The sequence below is a fragment of the Carcharodon carcharias genome, chromosome 9 (assembly GCF_017639515.1).
Source record: "Carcharodon carcharias isolate sCarCar2 chromosome 9, sCarCar2.pri, whole genome shotgun sequence".
Taxonomy (NCBI): Eukaryota; Metazoa; Chordata; class Chondrichthyes; order Lamniformes; family Lamnidae; genus Carcharodon; species Carcharodon carcharias.
Genome location: NC_054475.1, coordinates 48795174 through 48814472, shown reverse-complemented (window position 1 = coordinate 48814472; position 19299 = coordinate 48795174). Strand labels below are relative to the sequence as shown.

The following is a 19299-nucleotide window of genomic DNA, read 5'->3' as shown; positions in this document are numbered from 1 at the left end:
GAAAGACAGAGCTAAGCAACGGATCAGATCTTAGCTCTGCAGTTTTGCCACATCAGGTCGTGAACGGTGGTGGGCAATTAAACAACTCACTGGAGGAGGCAGCTCTACAAATATCCCCATCCTCAATGATGAGGGATCCCAGTACATCAGTGCAAAAGCATTTGCTACAATCTTCAGCCAGAAGTGCTGAGTGGATGATCCATCTCAGCCTCCTCCAGAGATCCCCAGCATCACAGATGCCAGTCTTCAGCCAATTCGATACACTCCACGTGATAACAAGAAACAGCTGAAGGCACTAAATAGTGCAATGGCTATGGGCCCTGACAATATTCCAGCAATAGTAGTGAAGACTTGTGCTCCAGAACGTGCCACGCCTCTAGGCGAGCTGTTCTAGTACAGCTACAGCACTGGCATCTACCCAGCTACATGGAAAATTACCCAGGTATGTCCTGTACACAAAAAGCAGGACAAATCCAACCCAGCCAGTTACCTTCCCATCAGTCTACTCTCAATCATCAGTAAAGCGATGGAAGAGATTATGAGTAGTGCTATCAAGTGGCACTTGCTTATCAATAACCTGCACAGTTTGGGTTCCGTCAAGGCCACTCAGCTCCTGACCTCATTACAGCCTTGGTTCAAACATTGACAAAAGAGCTGAACTCCAGAAATAAGGTGAGAGTGACTGCCCTTGACATCAAGGCAGCATTTGATTGAGTGTGGCATCAAGGAGCCCTAGCAAAACTGAAGTCAATGGAAATCACCACTGGTTAGAGTCATATCTACACAAAGGAAGATGACTGCGGTAATTGGAGGTCAATCATCTCAGCTCCAGGATATCACTGCAGGATCTCCTCAGGGTAGTGTCCTCAGCCCAGCCATCTTCAGCTGCTTCATCAACGACCTTCCATCATAAGGTCAGAAGTGGGGATATTCGCTGATGATTGCACAATGTTCAGCATCATTCCCGACTCCTCAGATACTGAAGCAGTCTATGTCCAAATGCAGCAAGACCTGGACAATATCCAGGCTTGGGTGACAAGTAGCGAGTAGCATTCGTGCCACGCAAGTGCCAGGCAATGATCATCTCTAACAAGAGAGAAGCTAACCATGACGTTCAATGGCATTACCAGCACTGAATCCCCTATCAACATCCTGGGGGTTACCATTAACCAGAAACTGAACTGGATTAGCCATATAAATACTGTGGTTACAAGAGCTAGTCAGAGGCTAGGAATCCTGCGACGAGTAACTCACCTCCCAACTCCCAGAAGCTTGTCCACCATTTACAAGGTAAAAGTCAGGAGTGTGCTGGAATACTCTCCGCTTGCCTGGATGAGTACAGCTTCCACAACACTCAAGAAGCTTGACACCATCCAGGACAATGCAGCCCGCTTGATTGGCACCACACCCACAAACATTCACTCCTTCCACCAACAATGCACAGTAGCAACAGTGTGTACCATCTACAAGATGCATTGTAGGAATTCACCAAGGTTCCTTAGGCAGCACCTTCCAAATGAATGACCACTACCATCTAGAAAGACAAGGGTAGCAGATAGATGGGAACACCACCACCTGGAAGTTCCCCTCCAAGTCACTTACTATCCTGACTTGGAAATGTATCGCCTTTCCTTCACTGTCGCAGGGTCAAAATCTCGGAACTCCCTTCCTAACATCATTGTGGGTGTACCTAGACCACATGAATTGCAGTGGTTCAAGGCGGCAGCTCACCACCACCTTCTCAAAAGGGGACTAGTGATGGGCAATAAATGCTGGCCCAGCAAGCGAAGTCCACATCCTGTGAAAGAATTTTTTAAAAATCAGCTCCTAAGGGGAAGTCTTTTTGCACCTGAGTTACATATGTGCACAACTGGAGTTCTTTGAACTAAGCCCACTTAGAATTTTGACTGAAATGTTCACTGGCCTTGCTATTAATTAGATTCAACGTGTCTTGTATTGCAAAAATAAAATTGTTGTATTTATAAAATGCTTTACCACATGAAAACATTTCAAGATGATGTTACAAAATGAATCATTTTTACAGTTCCAGTCAGGCAGGCAAACGCAGGAGCTATTTTACTTCACCAACGTCTTACAGCATTAATGAGCTAAAGGTGGAATTGGTTTATCTCACTTGGAGAGCACTCTTCTGCAGTTATTCAAATGTATTCAAGGTCTAACCTTTACTCTTATCCAAGGCCTGTATTACAGACTTAACAACAGTGATGAAATTGTTGAGCAGCTCTTCGCTGCTATTCTCTTGCTTAATGGTAACTTGTAAGTCCTCCTTGCCTTTTGCAATTAACAGTTCAATCAAAAACAGTGACCCAGTCTCATTTCTGGCAAACAGGTAGGCCTTCCAGGGCTGTGCTCCTGCTCGGCTAATTGCAACGGGCTGGATGTGAACAAACTGAAAGGCAGACTGGATGGCATCAGGGCATAAGTCTTTGTTCCAGTCCACAGACACAACTTTAGCAGCTTCCAGACGAGTCCAGTGTTCCTCAAACTGCTCTGGTGACAAGTGGGCGCTGGTCTCCAAACTTATTGATCCAGAGTCCAGGACCATCTCTTCCCTTTGTTCTGGGTTTGTGTCTTTGTAGGAAACAGAAAAAGTTACACAGTTTGAAGAAAAAAAAGTCATCCCCACAGAACATGCAAGTGAAACAAAGTGAAACTGAATGAGAAGAGCCCTTTTCCCTCTTATCCTGAAGGGAGTTCAAGGAGCTATTTGGTACCTTGCCAAAGTAGACTTTCTTCATGTGTGTACCCAGACAGCATATCAGAGGGGTATACAACTATTAGCGGGGAGGGATCATAGCCAAGCCCCATTCTCACCTGAAGTCTGCACCCAAGTACTTTTCCAACCGGAGTCAGTGGATGGTGATTAGCACATTTGTCACCCCTCCTTAGCGCAGTATAGCATCCTTTGTGCTCCCTCAACTGAAATCAGCTAACCCAGCATAGACAAGTCAAATCTAGGACTTTCCAATTATACAGCTTAACACTACACAGATGCTACAGTTAACTGCCCACTAGAATTTTGGAGCATTGGATATTTAAAAGTTTTTAAACAAGGCACTTTCTCTGCAAATATTACTAATAATATACTCTATGCTAAACTAACAAGATATATGAAAAGGTGCACAGTGCCTTGGGACCATTCTTGGGGGAGGCAATGGTGTAGTGGTATTGTTGCTGGGCTAGTAATCCAGAGACCCAGGGTAATGCTCTGGGCACCTGGGTTCAAATCCTGCCAGATGGTGGAATTTTTCGCAGCAGATGGTGGAATTTGAATTCAATAAAAATCTGGAATTAAAAGTCTAATGATTACCATGGAACCATTGTCGATTGTTCCAATGGTTCACTAATGCCCTTTAGGGAAGGAAATCTGTCATCCAGGGACAGATTTGTGATGATGTGATTCCAGACCCACAGCAATGTCTCTTAATGACTCTTAAATGCCCTCTGAAATGGCCTAGCAAGTCACTCAGTTGCAACAAACCGCTACAAAGTCACAAAAAAGGAATGAAACCAGACGAACCTCACCTGGCATCGACCTAGGCACCAGAAACGACAATGGCAACTGCAGCCCTGGGATCTTGCAAAGTCCTTCTTGCTAACATCTGGGGGCTAGTGCCAAAATTGGGAGAGCTATCTCACAGGCTCATCAAGCAACAGCCTGACACAGTCATCCTCACGGAATCATACATTACAGATAATATCTCAGATACCACCATCACCATCCCTGGGTATGTCCTGTCCCACTGGCAGGACAGACCCAGCAGAGGTGGCGGCACCGTGGTATACAGTCTGGTTCCAACTTCTGTAGATGGTCAACAGTGATCAAAATAAACCTTACTCAATGGGTTTGTACAGCTAATGGAGAATGTCTAAGGAGAGTTATTTGTCTGGTGAGATTCCTCTGACTGGTTGATTTGTTCTAATAGCAAATGCATTACCAACCCCATTTTAAATTTCATACCTGGTGCAAATATTCTTAAAATAAACTTGAAACAGGTGACACCAGTGGACTAATGATAAGAACTTGCATTTACAGATAACCCCTCAAATGAAAGAGATTTACAATTCAGTACTGAGCAGGAGATAGTGGATGAAATCATAGTCTAAGGGATAGAACATTAAGAGCTTTTGATGACAGGAAGAGAAATAGAAAGGCAATGTGATGATCATGTGACGTTCCAAAGGGCAGGTCACAGTGAGTGAAGGAGCTGCTACATGCTGCAACATGCAAATGGAAAAACACAACTCTGAAGCATGGATGATGTGCCACAATATAGGGAGTTGGTCGGTGAGCAGTTCAGGCCTGGAGCAAGACTATATTAACTCCTCACCTGTCTCATCTGACTTTACTGCTGACACCTGCAGAACTTCTAAGGAGTCCCCTTTAGGTGCTGATAGACGACCCCATTGTTCTTGACCATAGATTGGTATTAGTGTGTTAAAGTCTTTGGCCCAGGCACTGACTGCCTCATTGGCTCGACCACTTATTACATCCAAGGCTGGATCAGATCTCGGTCCACAGACTACTCGCTTGACCTCCTCAACTCCTTGTTGAAGCAGCCGATAATATAGCAATCCACGATCACGCACAGCCATATCCAACTCTTCCTCTGTCAGAAAAAAAAAATCAAATGCCTGTGTTGAGAAAAGCAGCACATATCTTAGTTCATCTTAAAAACCTGCAGTTGATTCATAAATGCATTACCTAGTTGGAACTGAACCATAAATCCAATGAGATGTCAGATTTGACCACCAGTCTGCACTGAAATAACTGACCTAAGACATACAGCAAAAATATGCAATGATAGTCTAGTAAGAAAACAACATCGGCTACGATATCCCTTGTAATCAACTGCTGTATATGCTCACGTCAAAACAGCTTTGTAGACCAAATGCTGGAAAAATAGCTGGCATCTATGGATGAGTGACGGTTCATCTGAGTTTATCCAGCAAGTAGCCAAACTAAACAGGAACTAGAAAGATTCCACATTCGATTTCCATTGTGAAGGGTTCGCTGACATCAAGGCAAGATACGGATGCTACAATTCAGCTCTGCATAACGAAGAGCAATAAAGTCAGCAAGGATGTACATACAGGGTGTGAACATGATCAGGTTTTGGCTGTGAAGCTCCTGTGTTTGTATAGGCCATCAATATTCACACTGATAATGGTATTTTGGGCAAAGTACTGGAGGGTGACCAGTACCTGTGCAGCCAAAGAAAGGATCAATGGTTTCTGGAGGGTAAAGCACAAAATTGGCAGGGAGCTGAGGAGGTAGAAAGCTAAAAGTATGAAAAGCAACAAAATGTCAGTGGGAACAAATTAAGGATATAAGAAATTATAGCCTGAATTTCATAGGAACCTGAAGTATATTTTGCTCATTCTGAATAACATTCCAAGACATGTCAGGAAAACCTTAGTGTCACTTCAACAGAAACAACCCTTCCATGGTACTCCCCCAATGCCCATTTAAGAATTACACAATCATGAAAATATTCTTTACCATTTAAGGAACAACCATCCAGCTCCCATGGAGACTGGCCATTTTGAATTTCTTCTTCGTCCAATATCATTTAGCTAACCCAAATGATGGGTGTTTTTTCTGACCTTGTGTTTTTCAGTTATCTCCAAGGCTGACCAGGCTTTCAACTTTCACTCAAAGTGCATGGAACTTTTTTTGGGACTAGGTTAACCCCTCTCCATTGGTGACGTGGCCGAACAGGCCAGAAGGGGAAGATTCGAAATTCACTTTTAAACTAAGCAGTAATAAAGATTTCCACAACTACTACTTATTTTTACACCAACAAGGAGAGAATAAGGCTGCTCTCCTTATGCCTTTCAGCCCTTTACACTACCTTGAAATCACAAAACACGGCCCATCCATCACTTCATTCTTTGCTTCACGCCCAGTTGCTGCCCTTGCACATCTCAAAATCCAGACTCATCCAGCATAAACAAGGCTCACACTGACTAAGTATGAACGTGCCAACAATGTAAAGCCTCACATCAACAGAACACTTCCACATCGAGGGTCTCATATTTTCTAAACAGTAGCTCCCTTTCCTCTGCCCAGTTCATGCCCAACAACAACCGGGTTTCAAAGAAACATGGCTGCAACTAAGACAAGGCACCAATTTGCAACTGCCATCCAACACAATCACGCAATAATGAAGTAAGACTGCTGCAAAACCGTTAACCTGAAGTTATTTCTGACTGCAACCATCTTATAGAATCTTCAACTCACCCCACCCACCCCCAGCCCTGCTCACATAATGACCAATGTCCACTGATGCCAGGCACCCATGGGACCAAACCCCAAGCAAGAGGCATGGTCTTTAGGATAGGAAGACAGAAGAGAATCATTCTTCCCCAGCCCACAACTCCCAGAGCTAATCCTAACCTTCTGTCAATTGCACAATCCCTACCGATAACATAATAAAGCAGTCTCCCCAGCATGTCTTGACATTCAGCTGGGCGGCTCAGGAACAGGCGCACCATCGCTGTGAGCAGCTCCAGCTTCACTGCCGCAGAGGTCTCCATTTTCACGCTGTCCACAAACTCCTCCAAGACGTAAGCAGCATTGGGAACCTGCTCTCCATGCATCCCGAGGAGCCAGATCAAGGCCTGCTTCCCCTGGTTTGCGAGGGCAAGGGGTAGAGGGAAGAAAAAAAAGAGCATTGGTTAATTCTCTGAAGCTTTACTTATAATCCTGCAGGTCTCCAAGGGCTAAACTTTTCTGTAGCAGCTTGCTCAAATGCTAGTCAGGGTTTTTTGAGCCCACTGCAAATTGGTAAGCTATATGACCATGGGGATAACTCAATTTAGGTCTTGCCTGACATCCACATAGATTCGAGAAAGCTACTGGATAGTGAGGAGCAGAAAGAATTGTGGCTCAGTCTTCTCCTCCCAGCCACATGCTTCTCCTCTAGCCTAGGGGCAAGATGATCAAATGAATTAATCTGGCTGAGATTGGCTAAGATTTTGAATTTGGGACATTCCAGATCTGCATGGTTCAGTACCTAGGTTAACAGTGAAACTCTATGCAGGTCATCACAGGACTTAAAAGCAACAATTGCTATCTCATCCCTGTTAACCTACCTCACTGTCTTGAATGGTTTCCTCGCAGCCTGGTAGTGCCTGGCATACAGTCACTGTACACTGGGGACACAGCCATACAAGGTCACGAAAAGTTTGAACAACAGCTGAAGACAAACAGAGACTGATAAGTTTAACATTGATAAATATGAGCAAATATTGATGGCTAGGGACTGGAAAAGTGCTGTACCTGAAGTAATATGTTCCTGCTTGAGGCCCAGCAGCCCTGTCAAAATAACCATACACTTTTCACTGTATGTCCGTGCAATTCGACCTACGAAAGATAACACACGATTAAAGTGATGGGGAGATTCCCTGTACTACTCTTAAGATACGCTTCTCTTGCATATTAACCCAAAAGCTCCATCTACAGCACTTGTGCTGCCTGCCTGAAGTTCTCTTTTAGCTAAAAAGGCAAAGGGCTAAAATAAACTTTAAGTTCTGTCCATCGCTCAGCTGGTTACAGCAGTGAATAACTGAGCTGTAGAGAAATGAGAATCTCCAACTTCGATCCCTAGACTGTGCTCAGTTAGCTGATCTCAGCTAGAAGCATCAATAGCGCTGCTAAAACTGGCCTAAGTGTCTATGAATGGGAGAGGGAGCAAAAAAAGGCCAAGGGCTACGGATCCAGTAACTCGTTAGAGGTGACTGCAGAATCGGATAAATGTTGGGAGGGACAAGGACTGGGGTCAGGGGTGATGTCCCTGCCAGGTGACACTTTCTACTCAGACTCACAAGTAATGCGGCCCACCTACAAGAGTTGGCAGAGGGTGACCTCACAAGCAAACCTTAAATAGGGAATAAGGCAGAATATTAGGGGAATAAAATAAAAGGGAGCAAAAAAAAAAAGTCAAAAGAGCCCCAGTAAGAGAGAAGGAATCCAGTTCAGTCAATAGTTCAGCATGTTACTGCACATGTTGTCATACTAGCCTAATTAGACAGAGGACGCAAAAAGGTTTGATCAATTTGTCCAGTTCTGGTTCATGAAAAATATGGGAAACATTCAGGCAGTGCAACAAAGAACCATGAGACTGTCCCTTAGAGTCCTTAGTTGCTGTCAGGAAAGACTGGAGAGAATTAGGCTTTGAGACCTAGAGATGAGACATCCAAGAAGTGATCTTATAGAAGTTCTATGATAGCTATGGCATGGAAAAAGTAATTTAAAAAAAATTAAACTTTGGAAGTAGGACAAGGGAACACAGCTTCAAATTAGTAACATTAAATTTAGAATTGACGTTGGGGTTAGAGCGCTCAATGCATGGAACAGACACATACAATAGTGGGGGTAAAAAAACCCTGCAATTGGTTAAGTAGTAATTCAATGCTGCAATGAGGAGAACTGTAGGTTGCGTCTCCATTAATGGGCTAACTTGCCTTCAACTGTAATTATCTTGCAATGCTACAATCATCTCCAAAGCTTAAAAACAGCTCCCCAAATCTATGGTACAACTCAGAGACTTTGTTATCAAATGAACTCATTTCAGTCATGAAACCGAACTCGAGAATTTAGCACATTAGCAGATGTGAGGACTATAAATCACAGCTGTATTTACAGCAGAGCAGCAGTATCAAGGCCTCCTGTGGGTGGCACTGTTGAGTGACTATAAGTAGCTCAGCAGCGCCACCAGCAGGAACCTAGCCGTACAAACTGAAAAAGCCGGCCTGACAGAAACATAATCAAGTAGTGTGATTGTTAGTTGATGAACGTGAGATTTCTCTGGCAGTTGAAAAAAATGCATTCTCCCAGGCCAAGGACAGCAAGTGTACTGGCGGTTACCATTTGAGAAGTCACAGGATGCAATGACATGTCCCTGCAATCCAGCTGCTGGGAAACAGAATGCAGGATTTTTCATGATCAGGAGTTCTGGGTTCTGCACCAAATTCAGAATCCATACCTCTTTGTCCTTTTGTCTATGACATCTTTTGGTTATCTCCACCTATCACTGGCCCTCTATCCAGCTTTACTTGTTCCCCACCCGCCCCCCAACCTTAAATCAGCTTATATTTCACCTCTTTTCTATTTTTCCTTAGTTCTGTTGAAGAGTCATACGGACTTGAAACGTTAACTGTGTTCCTCTCTGCAGACGCTGCCAGACCTGCTGAGTTTTTCCAGGTACTTTTGTTTTTGTTTCAGAATCCACATGGTTTTCCCTCAGAGAGCTAGGGACCATCAGGAACATTAAAGGAGGGGTGAACATGCCCAGGTCAGAAATAGAGCAGGTTAAGGCCTCCCACCCAGTGCTGTAGTGCAATAGTGCGGCCACATCTGCAAGTAAATACTGCAATGCAGACTTTTCCCATTCTTAGCTTAAAAACACAAAAAAGCATGGCCCTCAGATAAATTTGTATTTTACCTCAGCATAAAGTAGGGCTAATATTTGAAAGGGTCTAGAGAACAGCAGGGTCAGATTAAAAGATATGAACATGACAAATGGATGGTACCTATATTTAAAATGGCCATCTGGGCTAGCTCTACAGAAACATCTGTGCAGTAGGTCTGCAGCTCCTCAAGAATCTGCTGGACATTTTCATCATTCACCAGGTCCCTCAGGATCTCCATCTTCTGGTATTTGATGTAATTCGGCTCAGAGTAAGTGCAGAAGAACTTCTTGTAGTGTCCACTGAAGTGCCCAGGTAAGCTGCGAAGGATTTCCCGTGTGTGACACAAGCCCAGAAAACACAGTTCATGGCACTCAGAGGTGCAGATTGCCAGCAGTGGCCCTTTAACCCGTTCCAGAATGTCCATCTGCACATTGGGGAAATCTTCGGACAGGAGGAGGAAAAGTTTGGTGGTCGCCATGACAACATTAGGCTGACTGCTCTTGAGAAAGCCATCGAGTACATTTAAAATAATGAACACTTCATCTTCAGTTCGGGTCTTGTAGCGAACCAGGAATGCCAGCACTTCACTTTGCCCCCAATGATCCAAGTCTTTCATTCTAAACAAATAAATAAATTGAAGTAGAATTCTTTAATAAAAACACTCCAGCTTTCATCATTATATTCCTTTTCCTACTTATTCCACAATACTGAAATGTTACCCTTTTTGGCTGAAGACACAAACTTGTGGAATACTGTCTTCAGTACTTCACCCAAACGTAGCTAGATAATGGCAAGCTATTTGGACATAGGAGGAATTACACCTGAGCTTAATGCTGTCCTCACATACATGTACTTTTTTAGCAGCAATCACTTGATGGCAATCTGGATTTGAAAACTTCTGTCCAGACTAGGTTAGATAGTCAGTTTTGCACCTGTCTATCCAGTAACTAGTATTTGATAGCAGGGTCAGCAAATGATCAAGCTCTGCTATGTGCTGCTGACACTACCAACCCCCTGCCACCAGTCCTTGGTTTCAATGCTTTGGTTCAAAAATGAAGAATGGGTAATTGAGCAAAACAATAGAGGGTAAAAAATGCAACATAAAGGCAGCAAGGAAGGTAATAGAATGGGGGCGGTGGGGGAAGTAATCGCCCCATCACCCTAGAAAGTTGCCTATAAAATGACAGCAAGACCTGGGAAGCAATAATTCACTACTTAAAATGGTGGAAATGAAGACCGAGACATAATCAATACAGTACTCTGGAAGGAGAACACTGGACAGCAAAAGGGCTAAAGCTGTAGTTCTCACACATAACATTTGAAACATGACAAGGCAACAGACTGAACCAACCTGTTTAAAAGGTGATGCGCTATTGGCTTGTTGATGACCACACCCCCTTCATGTTTCAGGATTTCCTCCAATGCTCTCAAGCAGTTCACCATAACAATGGGATCAGAGTCACGCAGCATAGCATACAGCTCATTTACCACGGCCCCATCTGTAGGGAAAAAGATACCCAATCTACACAGCAATGCCAAATCTCTTCACTCTTCAGACTTCTAAGACTGCTAACAAACACAGCTGGCTTAGCAAGAAATAATATGCTATAGTCTAATACATGCTTTGAATGAAATTCCATTCTCCTTTCTCCAACTCCCTACTTCTAAGGCTCACTCTCTCTTGAATTAGTGATGAATAATGAACCTAAATTAGTCAATAATATAATGGTGAGAAAACATCTAGCCAACAGTGATCATAATATAATAGAATCCAATATTAGGATTGAGGGAAAAGAAAGAGTCACATCAGGTTTTAAATTTAGGTAAGGATGACTTTGGAGGGATAAGGCAAAACAATAGCCTGGGATGAACTATTAGCAAGCAAATTAGTATGCAGGTACAGCAAGTGCTTAGGAAGGCAAATGGAATGCTGTTTATTGCAAGGGGAATGGAATATAAAAGCAAGGATATTTTGCTACAGTTGTACAGGGCATTGGTGAGACCACATCTGGAGTACTATTAGAAAGGACATAACAGCTTTAGAAGCAGTTCAGAGAAGGTTCATTTGGCTGATCCCTGGGAGGAAAGGGTTATCTTACGAGGAAAGGTTGGACAGGTTGGGCCTGTATCCATTGGAGTTTATAAGAATGAGAGGTGATCTTATTGAAACATAAGATCTTGAGAGGACTGGATAGGGTGGATACTGAGAAGATGTTTCCCCTTTTGGGAGAGACTAGAACTAGGGCACACAGTTCAAAAATTAGGGGGTTCCCAATTAAGAAGGGGATGAGGAGAATTTTTTTCTCCCCGAGGGTAGTTAGCTTGTGGAATTCCCTTCCCCAGAGAGTAGTGGAGGCAGGGTTATTGGATGTTTTGAAGGTTGAGTTAGATACTTTGATTGACAAGGGTGACGGTAAAGTGGAGTTGAGGCCATAATCAGATCAGCCATTATCTTATCAAATGGCGGAGCAGGCTCAAGGGGCTGCCTGAATGGGCTACTCCTGCTCCTAATTGAATGTTTGTATGTAAGTATTTATATGACAAGTTTAACAGAATAAAATTTCTCAAGACACATTACAGCAGCATCATCAAACAAAATTTGGCACTGAGAAATAAAAGGGGGTGTTGGTGCAGGAGATAATAGCTTAGTCAAGGAGTTAGGTTTTAAGCAGAGTTTTAAAGGAGGAAAGAAAGGTGGAGAGGCAGAGAGATTTAAGGAGGAAATTCCAGACTTTCGTGCCTTGGCAACCAAAGATATGACTACCAATGGTGCAGTGATTGAAATCGGGGATGCTACCAAGACTAGAGTTAAGGGGCTGGAGGAGGTTACAGAATATGGAGAAGCAAGGCTATGGAAGGAACTGAAACAAGAATGAGAATTCTGAAATGCTTAACTGAAAGCCAATGTAGGTCAGTGAGAATGGAGTGATGGGTAAACAGAACTTGGTGCAAGTTGGGACACGGTGAAGTGTTTTAGAGAACCTTAAGTTTATGGAGGGTGGAAAATGGGAAAATCCCAAGAGTGCATTGGAATAGTCAAATCTTGAGGTTAACAAAGGCACGAATAACTATTTTATCATCAGACGAACTGAGACAGGTGCAGAGTCTGCATGGATATGTGATCGTAAACTTATCACAGTAAAACTACGGTGTCACAGTTAAAACTATGGCGAACAGTGGGAAGTATTCAAAAAAATATTTGGTAGAATACAAGATCTGTACATATCCCCTAAAGGGCAAGAGCTTTGCACATGTAATGAAATAACCTTGGCCAGAAAGGGAAGAAGGAGAGAATATAAAATTAAAAGAATGGACTTATGCAAAAATAAGGAACAGTAGAGATGCTGTGGGTTAGGAAGATGCATGATACAAAGAAAGTGACAAAAGCTGCCAAAGAAAGGATCGAAAAAAGGCTTTCAAAAGGTTATTAAGATTAACTCTAAAGGTTTTTAAACAAATATATTGTAAGAGAAGGAGGGTGACTAAGAATAATGTGCACACCTTAATAACAAACCTAGGTGATATTGCAATTTAAAAAAATCATGAAATGGTAGGCTTACTAAATATCTACCTGGTATTGGTCACTGTAGAGGATAATAAAGTACCAGAGAAGCAAGAAAAACTAAAAACAAAACTGGCGGGGGGGGGGGGGGGGGGGGGGGGGTGCGGCAGCAGTGGGGGGCACTAACTAGATTCAATACAATTAAAAACAATGATAATGGAGAAACCAATGAGATTGAAGTTGGACACATCACCAGCACCTGATTGTTTTACATTATTGGTGGGTTAGTCATGCTCTTCCAAAACTCGATTCAGAAATTATTCCCTTGGATTGGAAAATTGCCAATCCACCCCACTATTTAAGAAGGGTAGGAGAAATAAAATATGAAATTAGGGAGTTATTAGTCTAATGTCAATTGTGGGCATGTTGTTAGGATTTGTTTTTTGGCCAGTGGCTGGACATTTAGGAAAACGGGTTGATTTGGAGCCAGCATGGACTTGTAAGGGGGAAGTCATGTCTAACAGGCTTAGCTGACTTTTTTTGAGGATGCAACAAAGGTAGTGGATAAGGGAGTGTCTATGGATGTTATTTATATAAACTTCGAAAAGACATTCAAATATGATTCCACATAAGACAGTGTCAACAAAAATAATAATTAATGGAATTAGAGGCAACTTATTGAGGCTAGGTCAATTGAAAAATTTCAAAACAGAGATCAATAGATCGTGCATTACTTAAACGTCGTAAGTCTTACAAACCAAGGCAGGTAAGAAGCTAGGACACTGATCAGCCATGACATAACTGAGTGGCAAAATAGGTTCAAGGGCCCAAATGGCCTACTACTGTTTCTGTCATCTCCTGTTGCCATCTTGGCTACTGACCAACTTTACACACATCAGGGAATCATACTCAAATCCCTTCTGGTCAGTATGATGAAGAGCTATTTATGGATTACCAGTTCACCTCACACCTCCTGATCTCACCAAAAGGAACCTGCAGTGAATGATATACTTTCAGCGAAGCTGAGCTGTCCCCATGTAATTTTTTTTTAAAATCAAGTAACAAGTCCATGAGCAAGTGGATCTGATTCTTTTCAATTTTAAACAGTCTCATGCACACTACATCTTCCCAAAGAAATTCCGTAAATCTGGAAAATACATGCTTAATAAAAAGGAACAGTTTGCGTTTGTATTTACCAACTTCTGTGTCTCCTTGAAGAGTCTGCATTTTAGCACATCCCAGGACTGCTGCTCGTCTAACGTAGGAAGCTTTATCTCTCAATCCATTCAGTACTGGCTGTTGAATGTACTCGCTTATACCAGGCATTCTAAACAAAACACAGAGATCACTCACTCAGACTCTCAACGATCCTAAACAGGAGCAGGTCATTCAGTCCCTCAGAGCTGTGCTGCCGTTCATTTAGATCATGGCTGATCTGTACCTTAACTTCATTTACTTTGATTTTAGCTTCATTTCATCTTTGGAGACTTAATAGCAAAATGAGAACAGCATTGGTAAAGAACATGTCTGTCATCCCACTGGTACACGGGGGAAATCCTTCTCTATTTGATATGCAACACACGCCAATGAAAATTCAGTAAGAAAAACTTGCATTTCTAGGGCACCTTTCACAACTTCAGAACATTACAAAGCATTTTAAAATTAATGAAGTATTTTTGAAGTGCTGCCACTATTGCAATATAGAAAACACAGCAGTTGATTTGTCCACAGCAAACTCCCACAAACAGCAATGTGACAGTGACCAGATAATCTGTTTTTGTGACGTTGATAAAGGAGTAAATATTGACAAAGCCAACACAGAGAACTTTCTCTGCTCTTCTTAAAATAGTGTCATTGGATTTTTTTTTCTGTACACCCGACAGGCCAAATAGAACCTCTCTGTAACATCTCAACTAAAAGACAGCATCTGACTGCAGCATTCCCTTAATTCTGCACCAATGTCAGCTTCAAATTTTATGCTTTGGAGTGGGACTTGAATCCAGAACCTTCTGACTCAAACTAGTGTTAACTGTGAGCCATTGCTGATAAATAGGGTTGCCAACTGTGATTAAATTAGTATTCCTGGAGGTTTCATGACAGGACTTGCCCCCATACTCCAGCCAGTTTTCAGCCAACACATTTATCCTTGTGATGTAGTGCCTTCCTATACATCAACTGAATCACAGAATTGTTATGGCACAGGAGGTGGCCATTCAGCCCATTGTGTCTGGAAAGCAAAAAGATTCAATACCCAATTGGATGATGCTTGACTGTCAGCCAAACAGCCCGTTTTCACATTACCATATCACAGAATTGTTATGGTGTAGAAGGAGGCCATTTGGCCCATCATGTATGCACCAGCTCGCAGGGTATTTTAACTTAGTGCCAATCTGCTGCCTTTTCCCTGTAACCCTGCACATTGTTTCTATTTAAATAATCATCCATTGCCCTCTTGAATGCCTCAGCTGAACCTGCCTCCACCACACTTCTAGGACGTGCATTCCAAACCCTAACTGCTCACTGTGTGAAAAAGCTTTTTCCTCAACTCGCATTTGCTTCTTCTGCAAAACACTTTAAAACTGTGCTCTACGGTTCTCGATATGTTTAAAAGGGGGGATAGTTTCTCCCTATCTACTCTGTCCAGACCCCTAATTATTTTGAAAACTTCTATCAAGTATCCTCTTAGCCTTTTCCTCTCCAAGGAAAACAGTTCCAACTTCTCCAATCTTTCCTCATAACTGAAGTGTTTCATCCCTGGAACCATTCTTGTAAACCTCTTCTGTACTCTCTCCAATGCGTTCACATCTTTCCTATAGTGTGGCAGCCAGAACTGTACACAATACTCCAGCTGAGGTCTGACTAGTGTCTTATATAAAAGTTCATCATAACCTCCCTGCTCTTGTACTCTATGCCCCTAATAATGAAGCCTGGAATACTGTATGCTTTAGAAACAGCTCTGCCAGTCCTGCCACCTTTAATGATTTATGTATACATACAGCCAGGTCTCTGCTCCTGCACACCCTTTAGAATAGTACCCTTTATTTTATACTATCTCTCCATGTCTTCATACCTAAGTGTATCAGCTCACACTTATATGCATTGAACTTCATCGGCCACCTATTTGCCCACTCCACCAATGTGTCAATGTCCTTTTGAAGTTCTACACTGTCCTGCTCACAGTTTACAATTCTCCCAAGTTTTGTCGTCCACAAACTTCGAAATTGTCTCCTGCACATCAAGATCTAGATCATTTATATATAATCAGGAAAAACAAGGAAAAACATCCCTAGGGAACTCCACTACGAAACCTTTTTCCAGCCCGAAAAATACCCATTAACCTGTTTCCTAACCCACAGCCAATTTTGTATCCATGTAACTACTGTCCCTTTTATTCCATGGGCTATAATTTTCCTCAAGTCTGTTGTGTGGCACTGTGTCGAATGTCTTTTGGAAGTCCACATCAATGGCCTTGCCCTCATCAACCATCTGTTACCTCTTCAAAAAACTCCAGCAAGTTAGTTAGACACAATTTTCCTTTAACAAATCCATGCTGACTCTTCCGAATCAATCCACATTTTTTTTACGTGACTATTAATTCAATCCCGAATAATTGTTTCTAGACGTTCCCCCACCACTGAAGTTAAACTGACTGGTCTGCAATTGCATCTTTACAACCTTTTTTGAACAAGGGCATAATGGCCGCAAATCTCCAGTCCTCCTGCACCTCCCCCAAATCCAGGGAATATTGAAAGATTATTGCCAGTGCCTCTGCAATTTCCACTCATTTCCTTCAATATTCTTGGGTGCATCTCATCCACTCCGGTGCCTTATCAACTTTACATACCAACAGCTTATTCAATACCTTCTCCTCATCAATTTTAAATCCTTCTAGTGACTGACTTTCCTCCTGTCACCATGGCCTGGGCAGCAGCTGCCTCATAGGTAAAGACAGATGCAAAGTATTAATTTAACACCTCAGCCATGCCTCTTGCGTAAATCCCCTTTTTGGTCCTAATTGGCCCTACTCCTGCTTTAACCACCCTTTTACTATTGATGTGCTTAGAAAATATTTTGGGATTTTCTTTTATGTTAGCTGCCAGCCTTTTCTCATAACCCTTCTTTGATTTGCTTTTCCATTCTGAACTTTCTGTATTCAGCTTGGTTCTCAATTGTATTGGTCACCTGACACCTGTCATAAGTACACTTTTTTTTTCTTTAACTTAATTTCTATCTCCTTTTGTCATCCAGGGAGCTCTGGATGTGTTTGTCCTACCCTTCCCTTTTGAGAGAACATACCTTGACTGTGCCCAAACCATCTCCTCTTTGAAGGTACACATTGTTCAGCTACTGTTTTTCCCGCCAACCTATGGTTCGAGTCTATCTGGCCCAGCTCCGTTCTTGCCCCATTGAAGTCCACTTTCTGCCAGTTGATTATTCTTACTCTGGATTGACCAATGTCATTTTCCACCATCATCCTAAACCTTATGATACAATAATCATTGTCCCCTAAATGTTCCCCCACTATCACATGATCTACTCAGCCCACCTCATTCCCAAGAACCAGATCTAGCAGTGTCTCCTTTCTTGTTGGACTGGACACATACTGCTGTAGGAAATTCTCCTGAACGCAATCTAGGAACACTTGTCCCTCACTGCCCCCTACACTCTCACTATACGAGTCTGCATATGGTTCATTAAAGTCCCCCATCATAACTACTCTACAATGTTTACACCTCTCTATAATTTGCTTGCAGATTTGTTCCTGTATACCCTTCCCACTAGCTGGTGGTCTCCTTATTACACCGAGCAATGTAACTGCACCCCCCTTATTCCTTAGCTCCAGCCAAATCAATTCTGTCCCCGAATCCTCTGACACATCCTCTTTCTCCAATCCTGAAAGACTCTCCTTAACCAAAAACACCACTCCCCTCATTCTTTTTTCCCTTTCCTATCTTTTCTGAACACCTTGTAACCAGGAATATTTAACACCCAGATTCACCCTTCCTTAAGACAGGTCTCCGTAATCGCCACATCATAATCTTACAAGACAATCTTGTGCCTGTAACTCTGCAATTTTATTTACTATGCTCCGTGCATTTACATACATGCAGTGTAACCATGATTTAGGCTTCATTACTTGCTCCCTTACTCTATTAATTTACTATTCTTTATTTTAGTGGTATCTGCCTCTTCCAGCATTCCGTGCACCCTGGTATTACTTTCTGATATTCGCTCCTGGTTCCTATACCCTTACTGAGTTATTTAAACCCTCTTCGACAGCACTAGCAAAATGGCCCACAAGGAACTCAGTCCCGCCTCTGTTCAGATGCAATCCGTCTGGCTTGTACAGCTACCATCTCCCCCAGAGCCAGTCCAAGCAATCTAAAGCCCTCCCTCCTGCACCATCTTTCCATCCACTCATTAATCCACAGTATTTTGCTCTTACACTCATTCATCCATCTTATCTTCATATATCTGCACATATAAAAAATGAGAAAAGGAGATTTTCAAAGAAAATGAAGGAAAAAAATAAACTATCTTTTGAAATGACCCTATGATTTTTCTCCAGAGTTACATACAGCAGTGCCGTGAAAATTGACCTTGAATGCTTGGAGATCCCAGGCCAATCCTGGAGGGTTGGCAACTGTCTTACTCAAGATGTCAACAAACCTGAAGCTGCACATGCTTCTGAGAGCCAGGCCCCTGACCATGGGGTTGGGGTCAGTGCAGTCTTTCCGCAGAGTGTTGATAGCCAGAAGCGCCAGGTTGGGTTTCAGAGCGGCGTAGGTGCACATGTACAAATAGACCAGCTTCTTCTGGACGATGTCCACAGTAGCGCTGGCCTTCACCATCTCCATGAAGAGCGCCGAGACATCCAGGCCCTGGCTCATGTAACGGATCACCTTCAGCACCACATTCCGATAACGGAGCCTATCGGCCTGGATATTGGGGTTGGACAGGCTTCGCTTCAACTCCTTCACCGTCTCCTCAGAGCCATAGTACGGCATGGCCCCGCCGACTCAAAGCAGAGCAAGGCCCAGTTAATAATCCAGCTACCCCTCCCGGCCCAGGCAACGCACACCGCCAAATCCTCCAACCCCATTGGTCCGCCCGACCTTTAAATCCTACCCCAATTGGTCATTAGGGAAAAAAAATCAAGGAGTACTCGGCGCAGCCAAGAGTGAATATAGTGCCTTCACCGCCCTCTTCTGGCTGGGATGATATTTACCCACCCCCAAGTTAACTCTCTTCTCCTCTGCAGGTTGTCCTATTGACTGTTTCCCTGCAGTATTTTGCATTTATGATATTTGTGTTGTTGCCACAGCTTCAGCACTCAACTTCAAACTTCATTTTAACAA

General features: G+C 42.9%; 1 protein-coding gene across 2 annotated transcripts; it reads right to left on the bottom strand.

Annotated features, from left to right (window-relative positions):
• Nucleotides 1–1954: 1954 nt before the first annotated feature.
• Nucleotides 1955–19044, bottom strand: ap4b1 (adaptor related protein complex 4 subunit beta 1). 2 transcript variants are annotated; one of them, XM_041196223.1, is made up of 9 exons: nucleotides 18611–19044; nucleotides 14137–14267; nucleotides 10790–10937; nucleotides 9559–10055; nucleotides 7307–7390; nucleotides 7120–7223; nucleotides 6447–6654; nucleotides 4353–4631; nucleotides 1955–2592 (listed from the first exon to the last, which is right to left on the bottom strand). In XM_041196223.1, exons 1-9 carry the CDS (start codon nucleotides 18946–18948, stop codon nucleotides 2177–2179), a joined length of 2205 nt encoding a protein of 734 aa, XP_041052157.1. In that variant the 5' UTR covers nucleotides 18949–19044; the 3' UTR covers nucleotides 1955–2176. The 2 variants fall into 2 exon arrangements, with proteins under 2 accessions (XP_041052157.1, XP_041052158.1); XM_041196224.1 differs by lacking the exon at nucleotides 7120–7223 and having other exon boundaries at nucleotides 6517–6654.
• Nucleotides 19045–19299: the final 255 nt, after the last annotated feature.

Coding starts and splice junctions, on each gene's coding strand:
- ap4b1 (XM_041196223.1), bottom strand. CDS start 18,948: ATGCCGTACTATGGCTCTGAGGAGACGGTGAAGGAGTTGAAGCGAAGC. Junction 10,938..14,136: donor TCAAGGAGACACAGAAGTTG/GTAAATACAAAC, acceptor TTTTCCCTACAG/ATGGGGCCGTGGTAAATGAG. Junction 6,655..7,119: donor AAACCATTCAAGACAGTGAG/GTAGGTTAACAG, acceptor CTCGCAAACCAG/GGGAAGCAGGCCTTGATCTG.